The sequence below is a fragment of the Myotis myotis genome, unplaced genomic scaffold (assembly GCF_014108235.1).
Source record: "Myotis myotis isolate mMyoMyo1 unplaced genomic scaffold, mMyoMyo1.p scaffold_m19_p_63, whole genome shotgun sequence".
In the NCBI taxonomy this organism is placed as follows: Eukaryota; Metazoa; Chordata; class Mammalia; order Chiroptera; family Vespertilionidae; genus Myotis; species Myotis myotis.
This window is the reverse complement of record NW_023416372.1, coordinates 248,774-272,785: the sequence shown is the minus strand read 5'-3', so window position 1 is coordinate 272,785 and position 24,012 is coordinate 248,774. Positions and strand designations below refer to the sequence as shown.

Below are 24,012 nucleotides of genomic sequence, written 5' to 3'. Positions count from 1 at the left end.
AGTGGCCTGGGACACCTCCCCACCCCATGTCACAGCATACCTCCAAGACAAAAGCTGGGTGCCATGGCTCATCTCGTCTGCTTCCCTTATTAGGGATTCATAACAGTAGTAACATTACAGTTATGAAGTAGCAACGAAAATAATTCTATGGCTGGGTCACAACATGAGGAACTGTATTTAAAGGGCCAGAAGGTTGAGAACCACTGATCTAACAGAACTGACTCTTCACCTTTATGTCTTAGAGAAGCGCTGCAGGTGCAGGCAGCAGCCACCTGGGGCACGCACATTCAGCCTCTGCATAGATGGCACTTCCACGCCTCCTTTTAAAGACCAATTTGCGAGATGCTCTCTCTATTCTCTGTCTCAGAACAAAGCCTGGCTCCTGATCGCAGCTACCCCAAGACATCTCCGAGAAACAGGAAAATCAATACCTGCCATCTGGCCCGCAGCACGCACCAACTGGAATAAAGAGGGTGTTAGCCTCCATCACACCCTCCTCCGCGGCGTCACTTCGTTAGCGCCCTAACAGCTTTAGCTGGATTGCGGCTCAGCTGCACGATCCTGGGCTGGGGGTGTGGTGCTCTCCTAAGCAGCTTAGAGCACACGAAGCCAAAGCTGACTTCACTTGAAAAGACATATACACACACAAGGTGCGCCAGTCCAGGCCGTTTCTACACAAAACAAACCTCACAAATGCTTAGGCATGCTACAGGTAAGTAAAGGGAGAAGATACAGTATTTACTGCACTGGGCATTATTCCATCTTAGAAAGGGCACTTGAAACATGCCAAGTGACGAAAACAGTCAGCTAATCTGGAATCTCAAGGACCAGAGTACACTATTTTATGTCTATTTTAACATTTATAGGTTTCTATTGTCAACCTGACCCTTAAAATAATGATGCCTCACAGCTGAGGGAAGGGCCTGCAGCTGTGAACTCGTTTCCATCTTCTTCCTTCCCTCGATGTGGGCACGCCCTGGTGCCCGACTTCTTGCCCCCCCCCCCCCCCCCCCAGGAGAAAACAATCTGCATGTTGACCGGGCCTGGGTGCAGCATGCAGGCTGCAGACGCCCCAGTTGTGGGTGACCAGTGCCATCCGTGGTCACCAGCAGAGGGCCCCTGCTGCCTGGCCAGCCTCCACTCCTACCCGTGGCTTTGGAAGGCTTCCTGTCCCTAGAAGGAGCCACAAATCAAGAGCCTGTCAGCTGTTCTTGCTTTCTGTAATTCCTTAATAATAGAAAATGAGATCTTTATTGGAGTTGACATTTTGGAAGCCTGAAAGTAGGTAATTTCTCGGTTGGGTGCCTCCTGGAGGTGGAGCCGCCTTCTCTGACGATCAGAGTCTCAGAGTCTGACCACCGAGCAGGGCCCATGGGCCAGTCAGGAGGGGCGGCCCAGCCAGCCAGCATTTGCCCGGTTGTCAACAGAACCTTTGTCTGCAAAGTGACAGAGCTTGCAAGTGGGAAAACACAAGAAACCTCACTCTCGACAAAGTGGCAGGCACAGGATACCCAAGGAAAGACCATCTACAGGGACAAGAAAGGAAGGACTGCGAGAGCGGGTGAGCAACGCTCAATCTCAGGAGAGCAGAGCCAGGAACGGCACCGCGTCTTCCTTCCAACTTCCTGCACAAACGATCACTGCGTTTCTCCCGTACGCACCTCTGTTCTAAAGGAAGAGACTCGGGGCCCAAAAATACATCCACAAATAATCAGTTCATCTTCAGTCCACAGCATGACTGTGGAGACCGCCATGGCCCCAGCATTCCTCCAGGTCACACAGGTCAAACTTAACTCACTCCACAAGTGGCCACAGAACCTCCACGCTGTGCGCAGCCGCCGGCCAACCAGCTCGTATCCTTCGGGCTTTTCTCAGTGAGATGAAATGTTACGTGTGACTAATGTAATGCATTAGCGTGCCTCTCCCTCTAAAACAGAGGTCCTCAAACTTTTTAAATGGCGGGCCAGTTCGCTGTCCCTCAGACATTCCACACATGCGCACTGCGGGCCCGGGACGAGTCGGCTGCTAAGCAGGACAGGCAGCGGCGGCAAAAACACCCGGCGGGCCGGATAAATGTTTTCGGCGGGCCGCATGTGGCCCGCGGGCCGCAGTTTGAGGACCCCTGCTCTAGAACATATGCTCTAGAAGGCTGAGCACAGTGGCTGGCACTTAGTAGGGGCTCACTGAATAGTTTAGAATGAATGATTAAAAGATGCTGTGTTTATCTTTGTTGGAAATAACAAAATTAGGAGATAGGATCCCTGAGTCCCAGTTTGAAATCCAGTTGGAAAGACAAGCCACTCACACAGGACCAAGTACCTGTCCCAGGATTGCTAAGTGCCAGTCCTTGTACAGACACTAGGAATATTCAGGACAGCGGGTCACCAAACTGCCTGGGCCTCCGTCGGGCATCCAGGCCAGCAGACTGGACGTCAGAGAGTAAAACGAGACAGAAGGATGAGTTGTGACCAGGAAAGGCTGCAGTGTGGACGGAGGGTGAGATTTCTATGGGCACATCAGAGGGTTCTCCCTCCGCAGCACCACAAGGCTTGGCACTGGCAGCCCAGCCCAGGCAGAAAGCCTTCTGTCACTACTTATTTTGTAAACATTTCCCGTTTCTTAAGGCTTTCCAGGGAGGGAAGGAACTGGTGATGTGCTTCCTGTGGTGCAGCTGGGAAGGCCCTCAGGATATGTCCCTTATCAGGTACAGGAAAAAGGAGTGAGGGCACAAGCCTCCAGCCTCCTGGACTGGGGGCTTTTGCAGGAAATGGGTAACCTCAGAGAAGAAACTTCAAGCACTCACAGGGCAACCTGCAGTTTGCTCTTCAGGCCAGTGGGGAAGAGTGGGCCTGGCAGCAGAGAGGGGTGAGCTGACCATGGGGAGAGGGAAGGCCTGGAAAGAGAATTCAGCCAGCCCGAACACCCCAAGGGACCCCACGAGAGTCTGTGTGGGCCAGGTGAGAGGTGAGGGCAGTCCAGGGAGGGCTGTCTGCCTCAGCAGGAATCACCTGCTGGGTGGTAGTCACCACGTCTTAGTTCTGGAACCAGATAATGGAACCTCATTTGGAAAAGCATCTTTGTAGACGTTCAAGCGAAGGATCTTGACATGAGGAGATCATCTGGAGTTTAGGGTGGGTCCCAAACCCAAGGCTAAGTGCCCTAATATGAGGGAGATTCACAGACACAGAGCCATGTGAAGACAGAGGCAGAGATTGGAGTGATGCGGCCACAAGCCCGGGAATGTGTTTAGCCCCAGAAGCTGGGAGAGGAAGGAAGAGACGCTCCCCTAGAGCCTGCGGAGGGACCTTGGCCCAGCCAGATATTAGACTTCTGGCCTCCAGATCTATGAGGGAATAAATTTCTGTTGTTTTAAGCAACCAAGATTGTGGTACGTTGCTAAGGCAGCCTCAGGAAACGAACACACCTGTGATAGGGAATGATGCATCAGGAGGCAAAGGACACTTGCCCTGCCCCATCGCCGTCACTTCCCAATGAGTAACATGGGAATAAGTCACAGGGCTGCTGGGACGACGAGAGGGGGTGAGGGGATTCTCAGACCAGGAGAGAAGACTATTTATTGGAATGAACTTGCCTCTTTCCAGTTGGTTTCTCTTTAGTGGTTCATCATCCCAGCTCTTAATTTTTCCTGAGCCCATTGCACGCCACAGATTGGCCCGAGCCCCTGCTAACCTTGAGACCCCACGCCACAAGGGAGGGGGGGAGCACCCACATCCTGAAGAAATGCCAGCGTAGATGCTTTCGCTCTCATTCTACACAAGGAGGATGACGTGCAGAGTGTAGGCAGTGTGTCCAGTGTTACACAGTTAGGGAAGATTCTGCTAACCTGGGACACTAGGATTTTGAGTCCTAAGCCTTTTGTACCTGACTACAGTACAGGTGCGTGCCCATTGCTTCCTGTTCCGTCCTGATTCAGAGCTGTTTGTGGAAAATCTCAGGCATGTAGAACAGACTTAGAAAACCCTAAGAAAGAAAATTACAAAACATAAAAACTACAGTGGTGTTACTGAGAAATTTTGTAGTTAAAAACACCCACATTAAAAGAGAAAGCTCTCAAATTGACAACCTAAATTTCCACCTTAAGAAACCAGATGAAGGACAAACTATACCCAACAAAGGGCAGAAAAAGGAAATAACCAAGATTAGAGCAGAGATCATGAAATAGAGAATAGAAAAACAAGAGAGAAAAATCAACAAAACCAAAAATGGGGTCTTTGAAAAGATCAACAAACTTGACAAATCTTTAGCTAGATTGACCAAGAAAAAGAGGAGACTCAAATTATTAAAATCAGTAATAAAAGAGGGGACATTACTGATGACCTTACAAAAACAAAAGTTTTAAAGAAATTACAGAAAACCTAACTAAATGGAAAGAAATTATGTTCAGAGGTTGGACAATTCAATGCAATCCCTATCAAATGCCAGCTGCTATTTTTGCAGAAATTAAAATGCTGATCCTAAAGTTCACGTGGAAATAAAAGAAACTCAGAATAGCCAAAGAATCGGGAAAAGAAGGACCAAGTTGGAAGACTCACTGTATGGTGCTAGCACAGGGATATAGAAAATAGAACAGATTCCACACATAAGCTCACACATTTATAGCCAGTGATTTTCAACAAAATGCCAAGATAGTTTGATGAGACAGAATGGTCTTTTCAACTAATGATGCTGGGACAACTGGATATTCAAATGCAAAATAATAACAACAATAATAATGCTAACCCCTATCTCACACCATATATAAAAAATTAACTCCAAATGTATCGAAGACCCAAAAATATAAAAATCTTAGAAGGAAAACATAAGTGTAAATTTCTATGATCTTGGGTTAGGAAATGATATCTTAAATAGGTACATACCAAAACCACAGGCAACCAAAGAAAAAGTAAATAAATTGGATTTCATCAAAATTTAAAACTTTTGTATTACAAAGAATACTATCAAGAAAGTGAAGACAACCAACAGAATAACTGAATATATTTGCAAATTACATATTTGACAAAAGTCTGGTATCTAGAATATATGAAAAACTCTTACAACTTAATCATAAAAATACTAATAACCCAATTAAAAAATAAATAAAGAACTTGTGTAGACATTTCTTCAGAGAAAATACATAAATGGCCAACAAAGACAAGAAAGTCAATATCGCCAGTCATTACATTTGAGATAAAATGTAAATCAAAACTACTTTACACCCACTAGGCTGGCTGCAATAAAAATGTCAGCCAATAACAGTGTTAGCAAGGAAGTGGAGAAACGAGAGCCCTCACATTCAGCTGGTGGGTGTAAAATAAGGCAGCCACTATGACAAACAGTCTGGCAGTTTCTCAAAAAGTTAAACATAGAGTTACAATATGACCTGGAAATTCTACTCTTAGGTATACACCCAAGAGAAATAAAAACATAAATTTGTACAAAAACTCATACAAGAATGTTCTTAGCAGCATTATTCACAATAGCCAAATGTCCACCAATGGGTGATAAAGAAAATGTGGTATATCCATAGTGGAATATTATTCATCCTTTACAGGAATGAGGTATTGACGCATGCTACAACCTGGATAAGCCTTGGAAACGTTATGCTAAGTGGAAGAAGCCATCACAAAGGACCACATGTTGTATGGTTCCATTTATACTAACCGTCCTGAAAAGGCAAGCCCACAGGCAGGAAGTCGGTTAAGTGGTGCAGGGACTGGCGGAGGGGCTGGGTGTGACCGCTCACAGAGATGAGGTTTGTTAGGCAGTAGTGAGTGGTGATGGTTTTATCAGCTTGGGAATATACTATACTTACGCACTTTAAAATACTGAATTTCATAGTATGTATATTTTTTTAGTTAAAAAAAAAAAGCTACAGGATGAGGTGAGGTGAGGAAAGAAAAGCCACTGGTCCCTCACAAACTTCTGGTTTCCCTGATTACAGAACATGAGCCCCTGTGAGACTCCCCACTCTTTCCCCCTTGTTACACCCCTTTGGTGGACCCTCTGCCCCAGGACTCTGAACAAAGTGTACTAGTGTGAGTACACAAGTATACTACTATGTATTAGCATGTGTACTAGCATGTGTGTGACTGTGAATATACTTGTGTGTGATAGTGTGTACTAGTATGAGTACATACTAGTAGGTATGCCAGTGTACTGGCACATGCACTCGCATTGTGTACTAGCATGTGTGTGAATGTGAATATGTGTATATGTGTGCTAGTGTGTACTAGCATGTATACATACGCATACCAGTATACACATGCTGGCATGTACACTTGCATGTGTGCTAGTGTGTACCAGGATGTGTACTACTGTGTGCTAGCATGTACAGTAAGCATACTAGTTGTGTATATTAGTGTGTGCTAGTGCATGTGCTAATGGTGTGACAGGCCCAATTCCCACATGGGAAAGAGGCCCAAGTGCCGCTCAGCATTCCCAGGAAAGTCAGCAAGGAGGGGAAGCCTCATCTTGTTTCCTCTCTGGGGCTCCTTCCTGCTCCGCTGGACAGGATGGGCCTATAAAATGGCCCAGGGGTTTGCTGAGCACCCACAGTGTGCCAGGCCCTGCCCCAAGTGTCAGGGGTATGGCAATGAACAAGGAAATTCACATTCTAAGAGAAGTGCACAAAATACAGCCGTCATCAGCCACATGCACGCTGTAGTGCTGAGGGTCATGGGGCGGGACACAGAGACCTGGCTGTGCTCTCTCCAGAAGGGGGCGAATTCTTGGGACATCTGAGTAGAGACCTGAATTAAGGGGGATTTGGAGGAGGGGTGCTCCAAGCAGAGGGTCACAGAAGCAAAGGCCGAGGCAGGGTGGTCGAGTGTCTGAGAACCTACAGGAGGCCGTGGCTGGGGCAGCATGGGCAGAGAGGCCCTGACCCACTGGCATTAGTTCCTGTCCCTCACGGGGAGGGAATCAAACGCCGATCTCAGCGCTAACAAAAACAGGTACAGCTGATCACTGGCGGACAGAACCCAGAACTTGGTGAGGCAGGTGGTGAGCACCCTCCTGACATTCAAACAGACATTTGAGCAGGAAAACTGTCAACAGAGCCACATTGATACAGATTTAAGAAAGCACTTTCAGAGCAAACACAGTTCATTTCTTTGCATGAATTGGAACCCAGTTAGAAAACGTGTTGGCCAGGCTCCAGTCCTAACAAGGCACGCTCCAGTTAGCAGTGTCTGCAAGGACCCAAGACAGCCCGTGAGGCCTGAGGCCCACAGTTCCATCTGTCTGAGTGGCTGGAGGCCTTTCCTCCCAGAAACACCAGGATGCACAGAAGCTTCCCAAATCCCACCCTCACATCTTCTCTAGACCAAAGCTCCTTAAGAAAAGCAAAACCAAAAACAGGGGCCATGTGCACAGCACACTCCTGTGTTTCAAAACAACTCCAAGCCCTCAGCTCTGGGGTTTCCTGTGCCAGCAGTGGGCGTCTGGAAGTAGCTGCACACCCACGCTTGGGTGGCTGCTGCTGCTGACAGACCGTCCTGACTTTAGACACTTGTGTTCTTGGAAACCGCAGCCTGACGTGCACCCTGATAAGACGCAGAGACGGATGGCTGCAGTTCTGGTGCGTTACCCGTCGACTCTGCGGGGAGCAGACACTTAAATCCCTGCATCTCGGAGTCGTGGGGCCAAGGTGGGGCCGCTTTCAGGACAGGGCTCCAGGCCCACATCTGCCCAGACTGGTCCATTCTGTCTCTCCCCTCTCCCCCGGTTCCATGTGAGGCTTGTGTTGAGCAGCCTTGAACAAGGAATAAACCGATAGATAAATAAAGAAAATAGGCAACTCTGTCTTCACCGCTACAAATTCTGAGAGCACAGCAACTATTCTTTAAGAATGGAAATAATGAGAGCGTTAAGGATAAAACTCGCTGAACTCATCTCCCATGTATAGGTTGGGCCTATAAATGAGCTGGAACACGCCCAGGGCCCAGGTGTTTGCTGAGCACCTACAATGTGCCAGGCCCAAGCTTCAGATAACAGGGAGTTCTCGCCTTCTACCCGTCCTATACATGTCTTCTACCCTGTCTTCTGCCGTGTCCTATATGTGTTCCTACACCACGTGCTACACTGTGTCCCTACATCATGTCCTTCACCATGTCCTACACTGTGTCTGAACATCGGATGACGAGTGTGGGTTGGGCAGCCAGAACAGGGCCCTCTTGGACAGTCAGCAATGGGGGACACTCCTCACCACCTTCCTCTAGACCAGCGATGGCAAACCTATGACACGCGTCAGAGGTGACACGCGAACTCATTTTTTTTGGTTGATTTTTCTTTGTTAAATGGCATTTAAATATATAAAATAAATATCAAAAAGATAAATCTTTGTTTTACTATGGTTGCAAATATCAAAAAATTTCTATATGTGACACGGCACCAGAATTAAGTTAGGGTTTTTCAAAATGCTGACCCGCCGAGCTCAAAGGGTTCGCCATCACTGCTCTAGACCCTGCTGGTGGCCAGAGAGTGGAATCCGCTCCCTCGTGTGTAACACCATAGGCGACACCAACCTCTTTGCCTAGACGTCACGCACAGTAACGGATAGGTACCTCTAGGATGAGCGTTTGCTTTATTGGGTACATTGAAGTAAATACTCTCTAGTGCATTGGAACCTCTACAAATGACGTCACTTTGGGGACTCACCAAGTCGGGGAATTCGGATTCATTTGTTTGGAAAACAACACTCGCCCCACTGCCGGGGGTCAGAGTTAGTATTCCTGGGAGGACCCGTGCCTTACCGCGTGGCCAACTTGTGGCAGACGACGCCTGTGTCGGTGATGACTTCACTCAGCCTCAGCTCCAGGTGGACCTTGCCCTGAAAGGCACAAGGATAGAGGGTCATGGGGAGCAGCCTCGCAAAATGGAGAGGTGCAGGGTGTCTGTTCACAAATGGTGGTGACGTCTGACCCATGTGGCGTCCACCATACTCCCACCAGCCTCACTCAGATCTCAGGGACCAGGTGGGTGTGACTCCCCCAGAGGGTTAAAGTTCCAACCCATCAGGCACACTCGGCTCCCAGCTCTGCTGACCGTGAGGGAGACAGGCACCGAGAAGCCCAGACCTGGGCCTGGACACACATGGCAGCAAACACGCCCACACCGCTGCCCAGCTGTGGGCAGGGCCTGGTACTGTCCTTTCGGGCCTTTTTCTCACCTGCAGGACAGAATGGCCACAGGGAGGGCAGGAGTGATGATCAGGCAGGATGCCCAGCAATGAGTCCTGGACACAGGACCATCCATTAGCATCCCCTCCATGTGAGCACAGGTCTGGGCCCAGCCCCCCTGGCTGACCTCCTTAGACATGCATATGTCCTCATAGCCAGTGACTGAGGAGGGGGCCTCAGCACCACGCCAGCTCTGCCAGGGCTGGACAAAGGCCAAGAGTGACAGCAGTGGTGCTGACAAAGCTGATCTTCTGTGGCTCCCTTTCACTCTGCACGGCCAGGGTTTAGAGCTTTCGAATCATCCCATAATCTCAGCACAGCCCATCAAGCGGGTACGGCCGTCCTCTGTTAAGGTGAGAACACTGAGGCTTACAGCAACCGCCAGCCTGCCCTCTAAACCAAACCCAGGACAAGAGCGTGTGATACAGCGGAGTGAGAACGTATCCACAGTGGTCACCTGTGACATCTGGTTCCTCACCGCCTTCCCAAATGCACTGGGCGCCAACTCTGTCATGGGCCATGGCCATTCAGACCGACATTTCTTCCCTAATTCGTTCTAAATGGGCTTCTAAGAAGTGAGAGACGGTGTCTGGGGTGAGGAGCCCCGCTGCTGACGCCCGGGCTCACCGTCCTGTTTCCTGTTTTTCCCAGAAGAGGCCGGCAAGTCCACACCAGCAGACCCCGTGGCTGCGCACGTTTCCTCTCGGGGGCACACACTTCCTTACCAAGGTGGCAGACACCGCCAGCTAATCCGTGTTGTCACCTCTTTGTGGGGATTTGGGAGAGGGTGGTAGGAGGTAAAACAAAACAACACAAGCACTGTCCACAGTTGAAAGGACTTTCCCCCCAGAAGGTAACTCGTAGAGCTGCAGTTCAGAAGTTCACATCTGTTGTTACCCAGGGTCACTGACGGTTCAGCCACACCTCACGCGGCGTGGGCATCACACCACCTCCAGCACAAACAACCCAGCCACAGCTGCCGACGCCCAGAGGGGCTGAGGGCCACACCTCACACCTCAGCGCAGGGAGGAAGTGCGGGTTTTCGGGGCGCAGCCTCTGCACAGCTGGTGTCTGGGCTCACAGAGTCCTGGGTGCAGATGCCAGTCTGAGCGTTAACCTGCTCGGCTACACACGTCAAGGTGAGGGGGGGAGGAAGGAGCCCGGCCTTGCCCTTTCCTTCCTGCAATTCCGTAAAACCCTTAGAAAGATTTGAGCTGGGTCCTGGTGTGTGGACAGCTGCGGACGCCGATTGTTTGGGAAATCCTTCAAGTAGGATTGTCTGACACGAGTCAAATTCTCAGAGACGATCTGGATGTGGCTGCTGGGGTTTGCTGGGAGGGCTCAGCTGAGCTCTTTTCTGCATACCTACTTTCATAACAGTTCACTAAAATAAAACAGCACAAAGCAGAGCTCAGTGGCTGCTGGGCGTCCCTGGAAGAGGCCGGGAGGACTCACTTGCAGCTCCACGGGGGGCCGGCTCAGATGGATGCTTGGGGGACGACCGCCCTCCCGGTAGAAGAACGCGAAGCATGGGGAGAAGGGAGCCTTCCAGGTGCAAGCGGACGTTTTGGCAGCTGTGACGGGCTGTGCAGCACAGACCACAGACAAGGCCATTCCTGCCAGTCGCCTCGTTCTGTTACCCACAAAGGGTCAGGGAAGGAACAGAAGTGACTAATTCTTTTTAATAAAGTCATCTACCAGAGGCCTTTAAAAACGTCAATTCCAGAGGAAGCAAGACATTTTTTAAATCGTCCTTTCCCCCCATTCTGCGACTCACTGAGCTCCTGTTGGCCCCAGTTTTGTGATTCTCTTGGACACATGCCTTTTATTTTATTACTAGAGGCCTGGTACACAAAATCTGTGTGTGTGGGGAGGTGGGGGGCAATACCTCAGCCCAGCCTGCACCCTCTCCAATCCGGGACCCCTCGGGGGATGTCTGACTGCCTCTCGCAATCCGGGGCCGCTGGTTCCTAACCACTTGCCTGCCTGCCTGCCTGCCTGCCTAATCGCCCCTAACTGCTCCCCTGCTGGCCTGATAGCCCCTAACCACCTCTGCCTCACCTGCACCAGGACTCAGGATTCCCTCCTCTGGCTGGTCGCAGGCACCTGGGACCTGGGCTTTCCTCCCTCTGGCCAGCCACAGGCACCCAGGACCCTGGCTGGTTTCGCCCAGGCCAGCTGCAGCTGCAGCTGCAGGGGACCGTAGGTGGGCAGCTTTGCCCAGGCCGCAGCTGCAGGCACCTGGGACCACGGGGAAGGCGATTTGTCCCTCTCCCGGGCTGCCGCCCCAGCAGCTGGCATCCAGGACTGCAAGGCGGGTGACTTGTCCCTCTCCTGGGCTGCAGCCCCAGCCACTGGCACCCGGGACCACAGGGAGGGTGGCTTGTCCCAATCTGTGCCTGGCTGGTCCCCATTCCTCTCTCCCCAGTGTTGAGTGCCTGAGCTGTTACGGCTGATGGTGTGATGGCATAAGGGCATTATGGCGTGAGGGCGTGATGATCATTTGCATATTAGTCTTTATTATATAGGACTAGAGGCCCAATGCATGAAATCATGCAAGAGTAGGCCTTCACAGCCCTGGCTGCCTCAGCCCTCACAGCCCCGGCTTTGAGGAAGGTTGTCCAGAAGGTTGTCCGATGGTCATTCTGCTATTTGGCCGTTTGGTCACTTTGCATATTACACTTTTATTATTATAAAGTTTTAAAAATATTTTTTTATTGATTTCAGAGAGGAAGGGAGAAGGAGGGAGAGATGAAACAGGCCGCAACCCGGGCATGTGCCCTGATTGGGAATCAAACCGTGTCCTCCTGGTTCATAGGTCGACTCTCAACCCCTGAACCACACCATCCGGGGTTGGACACATGTATTTTACTATGAATTATACAACAGATGGATTCAAGGAAACATATGCCATCCTCTGCCCCTCTAAAGACCATTCATGTGACATTTTAAAACAAAACTGTGGCTGCAGGGAAAAGGTCGCAGTCACACCTTGCAAGGCCAGTTTGAATCTGGGGAGCACTGCTTCCGTGGTGGTGTGACCGCTTCATGTGTGGGTGCTCTAAGAACTAACTACCCTAAGCAAAGTGCTCAGCTCCTTGCCTGGAGCTTAGCAAGCAACCAATAAGCACTGTCCTTCCTCCCTCTCTTCAGAGTTATGACGATAATGCATTTGCCATTCATAATTCACAAATTCCGAGGAGACTGGCCCAGTGAGGGTCAGTATACCATCTCATACACGGTAAGGACCAGGCTCAGAAGGACAAGGGGCTTGTCCACGGGCATGCAGAGGGCATCAGTTCTGAAACAGTGAAAATATTCCACACATCTGTACAATGAACACACACCCATGTTTGTTTATAAGATTTGTGCTGGCAGAGCAGTTTGGGATATTAATTGTGGTGGTGATTACACAAATTTACACATGTGATAAACTGCACAGGATACACATGTGCACACACAAGCACACACATGTGATAAGCTGCACAGAATATCCACATGCACTTGTGCACACATGCACACGCACACACTGGTACACATGCGGACATGTGGAACTGGTGAGATCTTAGTGAGGTCTGCACTGTGGCAATGTCAGTGTCCTGGCTGTGATCTCCCCGAGGTACACAGCATGTACCATGGGGGAACAGGGAAGGCACATGGGCCTCCTCATTACTTTTAGTCTTTAAGTATAAGTAGGCGAGCACACAATTTGCTAATCATTATTCCCTGTGCACTTTTTTTGTGACTTCCTGTGAATCTGTCACCATTTCAAAATTAAAAGAAAAAGAAAAGGCAAGATAAAAGAAAAATCACACTTGCCAATAAAATCCAACTTACATCTGGGTAACAGCCATTTTGATTATGGCGCCACAGGCTGTGTTATTTCAGAATAAAACTGCTGGGGTAAACAGTCAAAAATAAAAAGCGGGAATGGTTCCATTACAGAGCACCACTGCAGAGCACGTGGCTTCCGGAACTCCTGCCTAAAGACGAGACTGCCAGTCACCTGAGCGGCGGTGGGCTGTCTATCCCGATTGTCATCCATCTTCACTGTCGGAACTCTGCTTCCAACTCCGGGCAGTTCCTAGTTCTGCAGTAATTACAGTGTTTTCTAATTTACTCTGCATGATCGGGCCCCTGGGTCAGAATTAATTAAGCGTGAAGCACCATTACGATGCTTTCCTTTGGCTCAGCTCCTCAGCCTTCCCTCTGGCTGCCTCTTTGTTAAAGTGTGTGGATCCTTCCCAGTGGGCACAAGGCCAGTGCGCCCCACAGCCTCACCAGGCAGCAACCCTGAACCCCGTGCCTTCCCCCTCAGAGTTCGGCTGAGGCCGAGGTTTTAGGAGGAAGCATGAGGACCCGAGGGCCAGCCGGCTCCAGATGCTAGGCGAGGAGCCCAGGAATGCTGCTTGCCAGGCAGGGCCAGGGGAAGGCCTACGGCAACGTGTCAGACACTGTCCAGCTGTTCACAACACCCCGCTTTACAGATGAGGAGACTAAGGCTTGAAGAGGACACTGCTGGCATACCTCACTAGTGGTTGGGGGCAGGAAGCTCTGAGCCAGGCCTGCCTGTGCCAGAGACCCTGTGCTTGGTCAGGCACCCCTGCCACACCTCAGTGTCTCACAGACCCACTGATGAAAACACTGGTGCGTCTCAGCATCAGGGAGCTGTGCTGTCCGGCTGTGGTGACTCCCAGTCGTGGAATTCTAGACACGGGCATGGAACAGGCTTGACTGAAAGCCACATAAGCCAGGGTCACAAGAGAAGAGAAGACATGGCCACCCTCCTGACGGGTATTCAGATGGGCTCCTGGACACTCAGCAGGGGCCAAGTCCAAAGGCAGCCTTAAGGGAAGGGTTGGGATCCTGGAACCACGCTGCCTCCCCTGCTAGGGGTTAGCTCCTTCCACTGGACAGGGACATCAGTCCCGGTTAACACATCACCCAGGTGAGCCAGGGTGAGTCCAGGACGCTCAGAGGATGGGAACCTGTTTAGAGCGGCCACTTCTTTTCACTCTAGATGCTTCTTTGCTGAGTGCAGGGAGCTTGACAACACATGCAGTGACCTCCAACGAGCACAGGGACTTGCCATGGGAGGCTCTGTGTGCTGTTCTCACCTACAGCTTCATTTTTCTTACCCATATTTTCTCTTCACCTTCATTATGTTATTGCTCTTTCACATGTTTTTTTTTAAAGGTGCTCCAATCATGCATGACAAAGTGTGACAATCACCAACAGAACAAACAAAATTAGCAAGCCTATACTTACTATAAATAGAAGGACACGATTTGCTATACATTATTCCCTGTTAGGACCAAAACTCTGTCTCTAGTCCTTTAACCACAATCAAGTCTTCCATTCCCCAAGACCTCCAGCGTTCCACGGGCTCCGCAGAGGGTCTCACCTGAACTTCTGAGTCAGCGTCGACATGCTGCAGCTGGAACCAGGTGTCCCTGTTATGGTACTTCTGCAAGTCTTCCTTCTGAATGGCCACCTTCCCTAAAACAGACAGGGCAGAGGGAAAGCAGTCACAGGAGAGAACAAATCCTCCAGGCCCAGCAAGGTTTGTAAGTTACTGCCAATTATTTCAAACGTTATAATCCAAAACAAATAATCGGGTACATGGATAATGCCACACTGTCTTCCTTTATGTAAGATCAGTGTATGGGACATTTCATCTTGAAGGCGCCCGCGCCCCACCCCTATAGCAGAAAAAGCATCACATGTCACTTCCACGGGGGTCACAGGTCTGCCTGCTCTCACACTGGGAGCACAGCCTGGGTGTGGGCAGGGCCGCCTTGTATGAACTCTGCTCTGGACTCCAGACCCCAGAGACTCACCCACCAGCACAGATGGGGCATTTGAAAGGCAAAACAAACATGAAAAAGCAGGTCCAGAGGGTGAAGGCGCCCAGAGAGTCGGGACAATTCACTCCCACCAATAACCTGCCTTCAATCTCAATCAGTCCGTCATTGTGCCATTTGTTATTTCAGCAAATTTTCATCATCTCACGTTCTCAAAAGGAAGGTGACTGCCTCAAACTCCCCACAGGCAAAGGAGACTTGGGGAAGACCCCGGAATCATTCAGCCGGGCTCCTCGGGTCCAGGCCAGTTAATTCCACACAACCAGCACTTTTGCCCACCTGCGAAGTGACACAGCACGTGAGCACTCCAAGGGTCAACACCATTGCCCACGCCCAACCTCACTGGTCCAGCTCTGACCGGGCAGAGCCATCTGGAGCCGAATCCTGTCCAGCCACACACTACATAACAGCTTAAGCCACTGCACACAGTCTAAGTCCGCAGGTGGGAGAGGAAGAGCGACAGATGCAGGAAACACACAGAAGACACAGGCTGCCAAAAAAGTATATTCCACAGAAATTCAGAGAGACCCAAATTACAGGCCCCGTGGAACACTCTCCAGCAAGCGTCACGTTACAAGGACAGAATGGCGCCCTCAGGGCTCCTCTCAGGCCCCTCCCTAAGCCTCTGTCCTCCCCTGCCATCACTAATTGAGTTGGTGGGTGTCCTGCTGAGGTCCTGGCGGTGGGTCCTGCCACCTCTGGCCGTCTGCCCTTCCGCACACCTGGTCACTAGGAAGAACAGCCCCCAAGAGAAGACTCCTTCCTCTCTGCTTGGCTCCAGTAAAACTTTCCCCCCATGGGAATATGACTCTGAGTTTTGCAAGAATAAAGCCACATGAAACGAAACATTTCTTGGAGCTGAGTTGGGCAACATATTTCATTGAAAAAAATTTAAAAATATTCCAACTCCATGATTAGTTCAGCTGGGTATGAGGATCACATTTGAAGTTTGAAATGTTACGCAACTGCAATGCTTTTGAGCTTCAACTGTCATAGGGAGGAGTCATGTATCTAATGCTTATATGAGTCCTACAACTTACACATCATTACTCTACTTCTGGAAGTACTTAATGTAATATTAAGTTGGCAATACAGGAACATAGTGCAAAACATGAAACATTAAAATACATATAAAATACAGCCAAGAATACCTTCCTCTTTCCCCTGCTACGCAGCTCCTGACTCAAGGGTCACCTTGGTTGTCAGCTTCCAGTCTGTCCTTCAAGAGCTCAGTCACAGTCAAGACTCTACAAACATGTACTTTTTAAAACATGTGTATTAGTGTTTCTAAGTGCTGTTCTGAGAGAACACCTGATCCACAGCCATAGTGTCGACTTAAATGCCTTAATCCGCAGACCTGTCCCAACCTATCAGAGTGACAGTAACAGTTCGCTAAGCCACTCTGGGCCTCACTTTCTCATTTAGACAGAGTGGTGCTACCTGCCCTTCACCTCTAAATTCCCGTGTATGATTTCCTCTGTGGGTGCTGTACCTGAAGGCAGAGCACACCAGGTAGTTCATCAGAGGGCAAGTGATGTGGGAAACCAGGTACAGAGGCGGCAGAGCACCTGGGGGGAGGCGAATCACGGGGTGAAACCTGCAGGAAGGCCGACTAAGAGCAGACTCAGTGAGGCACAGCCCAACATTCCCCGAGATGGAGCCAGCAGAAGAGAAGTTTGTTCTCATCTCTCCTGGTCAACCTGGTATCCTAGCTAGTGCATAAAAGCAAGAGAAAGAAACAAGGGCATGTAGACTAGAAAGGAAGAAATGAAAGTCTTTATTCACAGACTCTATAGGAAAATCTACAAGACAAGCTAGTAGAATAGCTGTGTTTAGTAAGACCGCAGAATACAAAGTCAATGCATAAAAAGCAATTGTGTTTATGCATGGAAGCAATGACAATAAAAACTGAAAATTTAAAAACAACAACAGTATCTTTCACAAAATGATCTTTTTATGGCTTGTGATTTTAGTATACTACCTGAAAAAAATCTTTGTGTACTCCATCAAAAACAAAATATATAAGGATAAATAAATAAATGTGTGTGTGTGTGCGCGCGCGCGCGTGCGCATGCAATGTCTGCAAGATGTGTATGCTGAAAACACATTGCAAACACTGATGAAAGAAATTAAAGAAGGCCCAAGTATATAGAAAGATATGCCATGTTGGAGCACCTGAAGACTAAAATTTTGTTAAGATGTTAATTCTCTGCAAATTAACCCATAGATCAAAGCAATCTCAGTCATTTAGGAAATTAAGTTAATAAAACACCAAAGAAATCAAAACCAAAATGAGATATCACCTCTCACCTGTCAGAATGGCTATCATCAATAAATCAACAAACAACAAGTGTTGGCAGAGACATTGAGGAAAGGAACCCTCGCGCACTGTTGGTGGGAATGCAGATTGGTGCAACCACTATGGAAAACAATGTGGAGGTTCCTCAAAAAATTAAAAATGGAACTGCCTTAATGCCAAGTGATTTCACGTCTGGGACTATATCCGAAGAAACCTGAACCACTAATTTGAAAGAATAAATGCACCCCTATGTTCAATGCAGCATTATTTACAATAGTCAAGATATGGGAGCCATCCAAGTGTCCATCAGTAGACGAGGGGATAAAAAAGCTGTGGTACATTTACACAATGTAAAAGAGAAGGAAATCTTACCTTTTGATACAGCATGTATGGGCCTAGAGAGTATTATGCCAAGTGAAATAAGCCACTCAGAGAAAAACAAAAACCATATGATTTCACTCATATGGGGAATCTAATGAACAAAATAAACAAAGAAACAAGATAGAAACAGACTCATAAAGAACAGACTGCCAGCTGTCAGAAGGGGGCAGTGAGGGCTGGGTAAAAAGCAGTACAAATTGGTAGTTGCAGAATAGTCACAGGGATACGGATTGCGGCATGGAGAATAGAGTTAATAATATTGAGATAACTGGGTATGGGGCCAGGAGGGTACTTGAGCAGTGGGGGGACCACTCTGTAGAGTGCATGGTTTTTCAGCCACTTTGCTGTACATCTGAAACTGGTGCAGAATGGTATGACTATAAACTGTGGTTGAAAAAAAAATTTTTTTAAATAAGCCGATTAAAATATGTAAATGTCAATTCAAAGGCCTAGAATAGCAAAAAGAGTTTGGAAAAGAACAAAGTTGGTGGCACCCTCATTGGATACACCCCTCCCTCCTGGACTCGACCCTCAGAGGGGCACACGTGCAACTGCACCAGGAAAGCCTAAAGGTGAGTGCGGGCTCCTGCTGGTGCGAGGCCAGCCGATCAGACACAGGAGACCGTGAGAAGCGGTGACACTGTGCTCATTTCCGTGATACAAATTTATACCCTAGAACTTGGCTTCTCATACTGTAACAACATAATTACTAGTCATAACTTTAAATTATTCCTGGAGATTCAGACAGCCGCTTATTTTTACAGCTGTAAAAACGACAGTGAAAACATCTAAGCCCAATTGCAACTGACACACCATAATTTTAAAGCCACCACGCATGGCTAAACCATGATTTTGCTGGTTATCTTCAAAATTAGCAGGTACCTGAAGCAGAATGATTAATAAAGATCTTATTTTGATTATTTTAAAGGGAAATAACCCCAGAACCAATGTGACCAGGTTCTCTGATTAAAATGTACAAAAATATTAAAAAATGTTTTTTTCCTTAGGATTACCACTCAAAAAAGTTTTCATATGCCTCCAAGGATTAATGGATATCCTCCTCATTCTAGTATAATCTGAGCCCATTACTAAGGTCAATTCTCTATCTTCATACTCACTTCCACCTATCATACTGGTGTAACCAATGCAGCCACAGGGTCACTGGGTAAAATGTCAACTTCTAACCGGGCAGCTTAAGATTCTACACTTTGCTCTTCCCTCTCCTGCTTTTTTCCATCCCTCCTTGAACAAACCTTGGCGCACCCAGTAGGTGGTGGATAGAGACAAACCCTCAAGGAGCTCCAGGCCATAGGAAGTATAGTCCAGTGAACACGTGACAAAAAGCAAAAGAAATGCTCCAGGAGGTGAAGCCACGGAGAACACACACATGGAAGGGCAGCTCGCTCAGGTGTCATCTCTGGCCAACCAGGGTCTCAGATGGGCAGCAGTAGCCGGGTGGGGAGAAGGGCCAGATGTGGGCGCCATGCAGAGGGAACGGTGTGAGCCAAGGCCAGGAGGCAGGGGGCACCAGGAGAGAGACTGGAAGGAATCGGGAGGACCTGGGCCCACATCTGGGATCGAGGAGGACAGGAAGGAGGAAGCCTTCGGCAGGGCAACCACAAAGGGCTTGAACATCTGGCTAAGGGTTTGGGAGTCATCTTGAGGCAAAGGGAGCCCTGCAGGACCTGAGCAGTGGAGTCCTATGGTCACATCTGAATTCCAGACCCATCACACCAACAGAGATCCCTCAAGACCTGGAAAGTGTGCGCTGTCTGCTTGCAAACCCTTCTTCATCAGTTCCTTCAGCGTTAAGGATTCCGTTGGGAAGCTCCTATCACAGTTCCATATTAAAATGAAGTCAGATGTGAATTATCTGAGTTCCTATGCGATCCATGCCAAGTATTTCCTGAACGAACTCCAGGTGTTTCCACTTAAATCACAGCCGTTTCCAAGAATGTTATCCGTTGGAAATGCAGGCTCTCAGGCCCTCCCCAGACTCATGCATCAGCACCTGCATTTTAACAAGTGTGTGAAGCTCTGGGCTATACTGCCAGAAACAACACCAGAGACCTGGATCATTCCGCCATAAGCACCGCTTTATGCTACCACGGCACCAAAGCTGCCTTTAGAGTTTTTGAATTTGAATTTCTTGTTATGTGTCAAGTGGAAGCTCACCACCAAGGGAGGTGTCTTCCCTGGACTGGGAAAGCAGGAGGGTAGGGGCACTCAAGGCGGTTCACACCAGAGAAGGCACAAGCAGAAAGGAGCTTTGGTGGAAGAGGATGAGTATCCGCTTTCCACCAACAGGGTTTGCAGCAGGAGGCCTCCCTGGCCTTAGGCCCACATCATCCTTGCCTGCAGAGAGCTACCCTCTTCAGGGGAAAGTAAATCTACTGCGAGGCCCTGATGTTTATACGTAGACACCTAAAAAGGAAGTGTTCCATAATCACATGGCCCCATTCCAATAAAGAGGAGATGTATGTCAGGGGCTAAGACAGATATAAATGGGGATGGGAAATCCAGGATGACTCCTGGGTTATGGGTTTTCACCAAGTGAATTTTTGGTAGCAGGATATAGATGGAGTTGAAAAATTGTGGACAGTGGTAGTGGGAAAGGAATGGTGGGTCAAGGGACAGGAGGAGGGCTTGAGGATGATGGATGGCAAGTGATAATGGAGGAGAGAAGATGATTGGTGGATTGTAGGTGATGGGTAGAAGGTGGTGGATAGTGATGGTGGGTAGTGGATGGTGGGTGGTGGTAGAAGGTAGCCAGTATAGATGAGTAGAGAGTGATAGACAGTAATGGTGGATGATGGAAGAGGGTGAATAGTGATGGTGGATGGTGGATGGTGATGGGGGGAGTGGTGGTGGTGATGATAAATGGTAGATAATGGATGGTTATAGATCAGCCATGGGCAAACTACGGCCCGCAGGCTGAATCCGGCCTGTTTGAAATGAATAAAACTAAAAAAAAAAAAAAGACTGTACCCTTTTATGTAATGATGTTTACTTTGAATTTATATTAGTTCACACAAACACTCCATCCATGCTTTTGTTCCGACCCTCCGGTCCAGTTTAAGAACCCATTGTGGCCCTCGAGTCAAAAAGTTTGCCCACCCCTGTTATATTTGGTAGCTAATAAGTCACGGATGGAGAGTGATAGAAGATAGACAAATGATCGATGGCAGGTGGTGGATAATACATGATGGGTAAAGAGTGGTGGATGGTGATGGTGGAAGATAGTACATGATGGATGAATGGTGACGGTGGATGATGGGTGGTAGTAGATTGTACATGGTAGGTGATGAGTGAAAGGTGGTGGAATGGTGATGGTGGATGGCAAATGGTAGGTGGTGAGTGGAGAGTCGTACAGGACAGAGGATGAATGATGAATGTTGGATAGTTGGTACATATGAGAGGAGGATGGAGGATGGTGATAGCAAACTGCAGCTCACTGGAGGGGATGGTAGTAGTGGGTCATGGAAGATTATGTTTTGTTCTGATATGAATAACTCATCCTTCTGCCATCACCACCCCCTTTTCCCACCCACCTTCCACCACCACCACCCCCATGACCACCATCTACCATTTTCCAGCCCCATCTATGTCCCACCATCCACCATCCACCTGGTGTTGTAAACCCATAACCTACCCGCCCTGCATCAAGCTTCACATTCAATCAACTATTGCCTCTAAGTACAGGCAATGAAGCATAATCTGAAATAAGGTCAAGAGCTCAGTAGCACAGACTTGGGAACCTGGCTGCCAAGGTCTGAACACCACCCAAAAGCCGTGTGACTTGTCTGTACCAGTTTCCTCATCTGAAAATGCACCTACTTCACAGAGTTATGAATATTAAATGAGTCAATATTTGTAAAGCACCTAGAACAATACCTGCACATAGTAAGTGCTAAGTATTTTTTATATACATGATTAGAACAGATATGCACCAGATACTTCACTTTACATCTCTCCTCCTTTCCTACAATATGAATTCCTGCCAGACAGTTCCAGAATAAACAGGCAGCACTTACCATTCTTCCAGAGTGAGAATGAAAGGTGGAAGAAATGACAACAAAAGTGCAGCTCACTGACACACCAGATGGCTCATTAATGTTGGATAGTTGGGTTTAACTTCCTAGGGTCAGACACTCTTCTCTATCTACATGTATGCAACACATTTTTAGTATAAGCAAGAGTTCACTTAAGTCTCAACACATGAATGCTTGATAAAGCTTTCATAAAGTTTTATTATTCAACTAAGCCACCCTAGCCTAAATAAAGCAAGCATCAACACGTCCTGCTTCTGTGTAAAGGCTCCCCACTGCCCCACCTGTTTCTTTGCTAAGCCCTAAGTCTGTACTGCCTTGGAAGCCTTATTTGCCCAACTTTAATAGACCAAGTAAGAGGCGTTGTGAAGGCTCATGGAAATGACTCAGGGTGGGAAATAAGCCACGCGCATGGACTAAAGGAGAAATTCACATGTGGACCAAGATCCTAAAAAGGAAAACAGGGTGAAGAAGAGAAGGAAATGATGGGGCATGAGATTGGAAAGGGAGGAGAGGGAGGGAATGTGGGTGGGTGTGGGGGAGGGGAGGGAGAGGAGGAGGTACTAAGGCACATCCCCTCTCTGCCGGTCATGGAACGACTGGAGAGCAGAGCAGCAGGATGTGCACCACTTTCTCCAGCCCCGCATCTGCTGTAGACCCCGCAGATCTGGCGATTCTGGCAGAGAAGGTGACTACTGCTTTCCCTTCCTCTAGTCCAGCGGTTCTCAACCTGTGCGTCGCGACCCCTTTGGCAGTCGAACGACCCTTTCACAGGGGTCACCTAAATACATCCTGCATATCAGATATTTACATGACGATTCATAACAGTAGCAAAATTACAGTTATGAAGTAGCAACGAAAATAATTTTATGGTTGGGGGTCACCACAACATGAGGAACTGTATTAAAGGGTCGTGGCGGTAGGAAGGTTGAGAACCACTGCTCTAGTCAGTCCAGATCACTTAGGTTTAGAAACACTCTCACACTTGCGCATCGTCAGAGTCCCAGAGAAAGCATACATCTAAATGCTATCCAAATGCTTGATTAAAATATAAAAGGTTCAGATTGAATTCTGGGAAGCCACCTCTCTCACATCAGGCAGGATGAATTACATTCAGAGTGAGAGCAAGTTCTGGGGATGGCAGCACCCACTGACGAGTCTTTAGGGAGGGAGATGACTTCGTGGGATGACTAAGCAGGTGTAGACACCTATCTCCTCCCCAGTCTCTGCCAACACTGGCACTCACTTCTCCACAATATGACAGGAAATATCTGACTTGTTGGCTCACCACCCGTTAGCTGTGCATCTTCAGACAAGGAAGGGTCTTATCTCCTCTGAGCCTCAGTTTCTTCTTGATAGAGCAAACAGAGGGGATAGCTACTTCCTGGGGTTAATACAAGGGATAAATGGCATGCTTTTATACCTGGCATATATAAGCATTCAGCACATGTTAGCTTCCTTCTAACTGTAAATGTCACCCTGAGGAACTCAATAAAACCGTGGAATTCTAGGTTCAGCCCATCTGGGTTCACCAGCATGAGTGGGAGCCTGGGTACCTGGATTTTAACATACTCCCCAGTAGCAAAGGAGGAGCATGCTGCTTGTGGGACTAGTCAGATTTCAGAAAACTGAGCTATATTTTAAAAGTTTCTAGTGTTGAGAGGGTAGAGGCCTGCACAGGGGCACAAGTGGGGTGAATGCACACGTGTGTTTATGTTGAGATGGCTAGGAAGGCCATGGAGAAGCTAAGCCCAGAGCACAATTTGGTTAGATTATGAAAGGCCTTGACTGCATGCTGGGGAGTGTGGACTTCCTTCTCCAGGCCAAAACAGGCAGTGTGGCCTCAAACCTGGCAATATTTTAAAAAATAAATCAGGCTCTAAAATGGAAGCATGAACCTCCAGAAAAGGGTTTCTTCAGATGGGAAACTATCTATAAAACACTGAATTTCTAAAATGGAATAAATGGAATGCGTTGAGGTATTTTCAAAAGTTGTCCATTCTTTTCACAAATGTTTAGTGACTGCCTCCTAAGCCGAAGCCAGATGCTGGGGACAGACACGATGGAGTCACTTCTGGGCCCTGGCCATGTTTTGAGCTTTTTCGTAAGTACGGTGGGATATCAGTGGTCAGCTCTAACTGGGAGGAGATGCTCACGGTCCATCCGAAGAAAAGGCCGTGGAGTGAAGGGAGGAGCGTCTTATCTTCTCGTGGGGCAAACTCTGAGGCCATGCAGGCTAC

General features: G+C 48.4%; 1 protein-coding gene across 1 annotated transcript in view; it reads right to left on the bottom strand.

The window, feature by feature from the left end:
• Window positions 1–24,012, bottom strand: part of RASA3 (RAS p21 protein activator 3) — a 114,302-nt gene that overhangs the window by 29,893 nt on the left and 60,397 nt on the right. The window contains exons 4-5 of the mRNA XM_036315882.1: window positions 14,584–14,678; window positions 8,754–8,830 (exon numbers count right to left, since the gene is read on the bottom strand). Coding sequence (XP_036171775.1) covers window positions 8,754–8,830; window positions 14,584–14,678 — 172 coding nt within the window. The remainder of the gene's footprint in view (window positions 1–8,753; window positions 8,831–14,583; window positions 14,679–24,012) is intronic.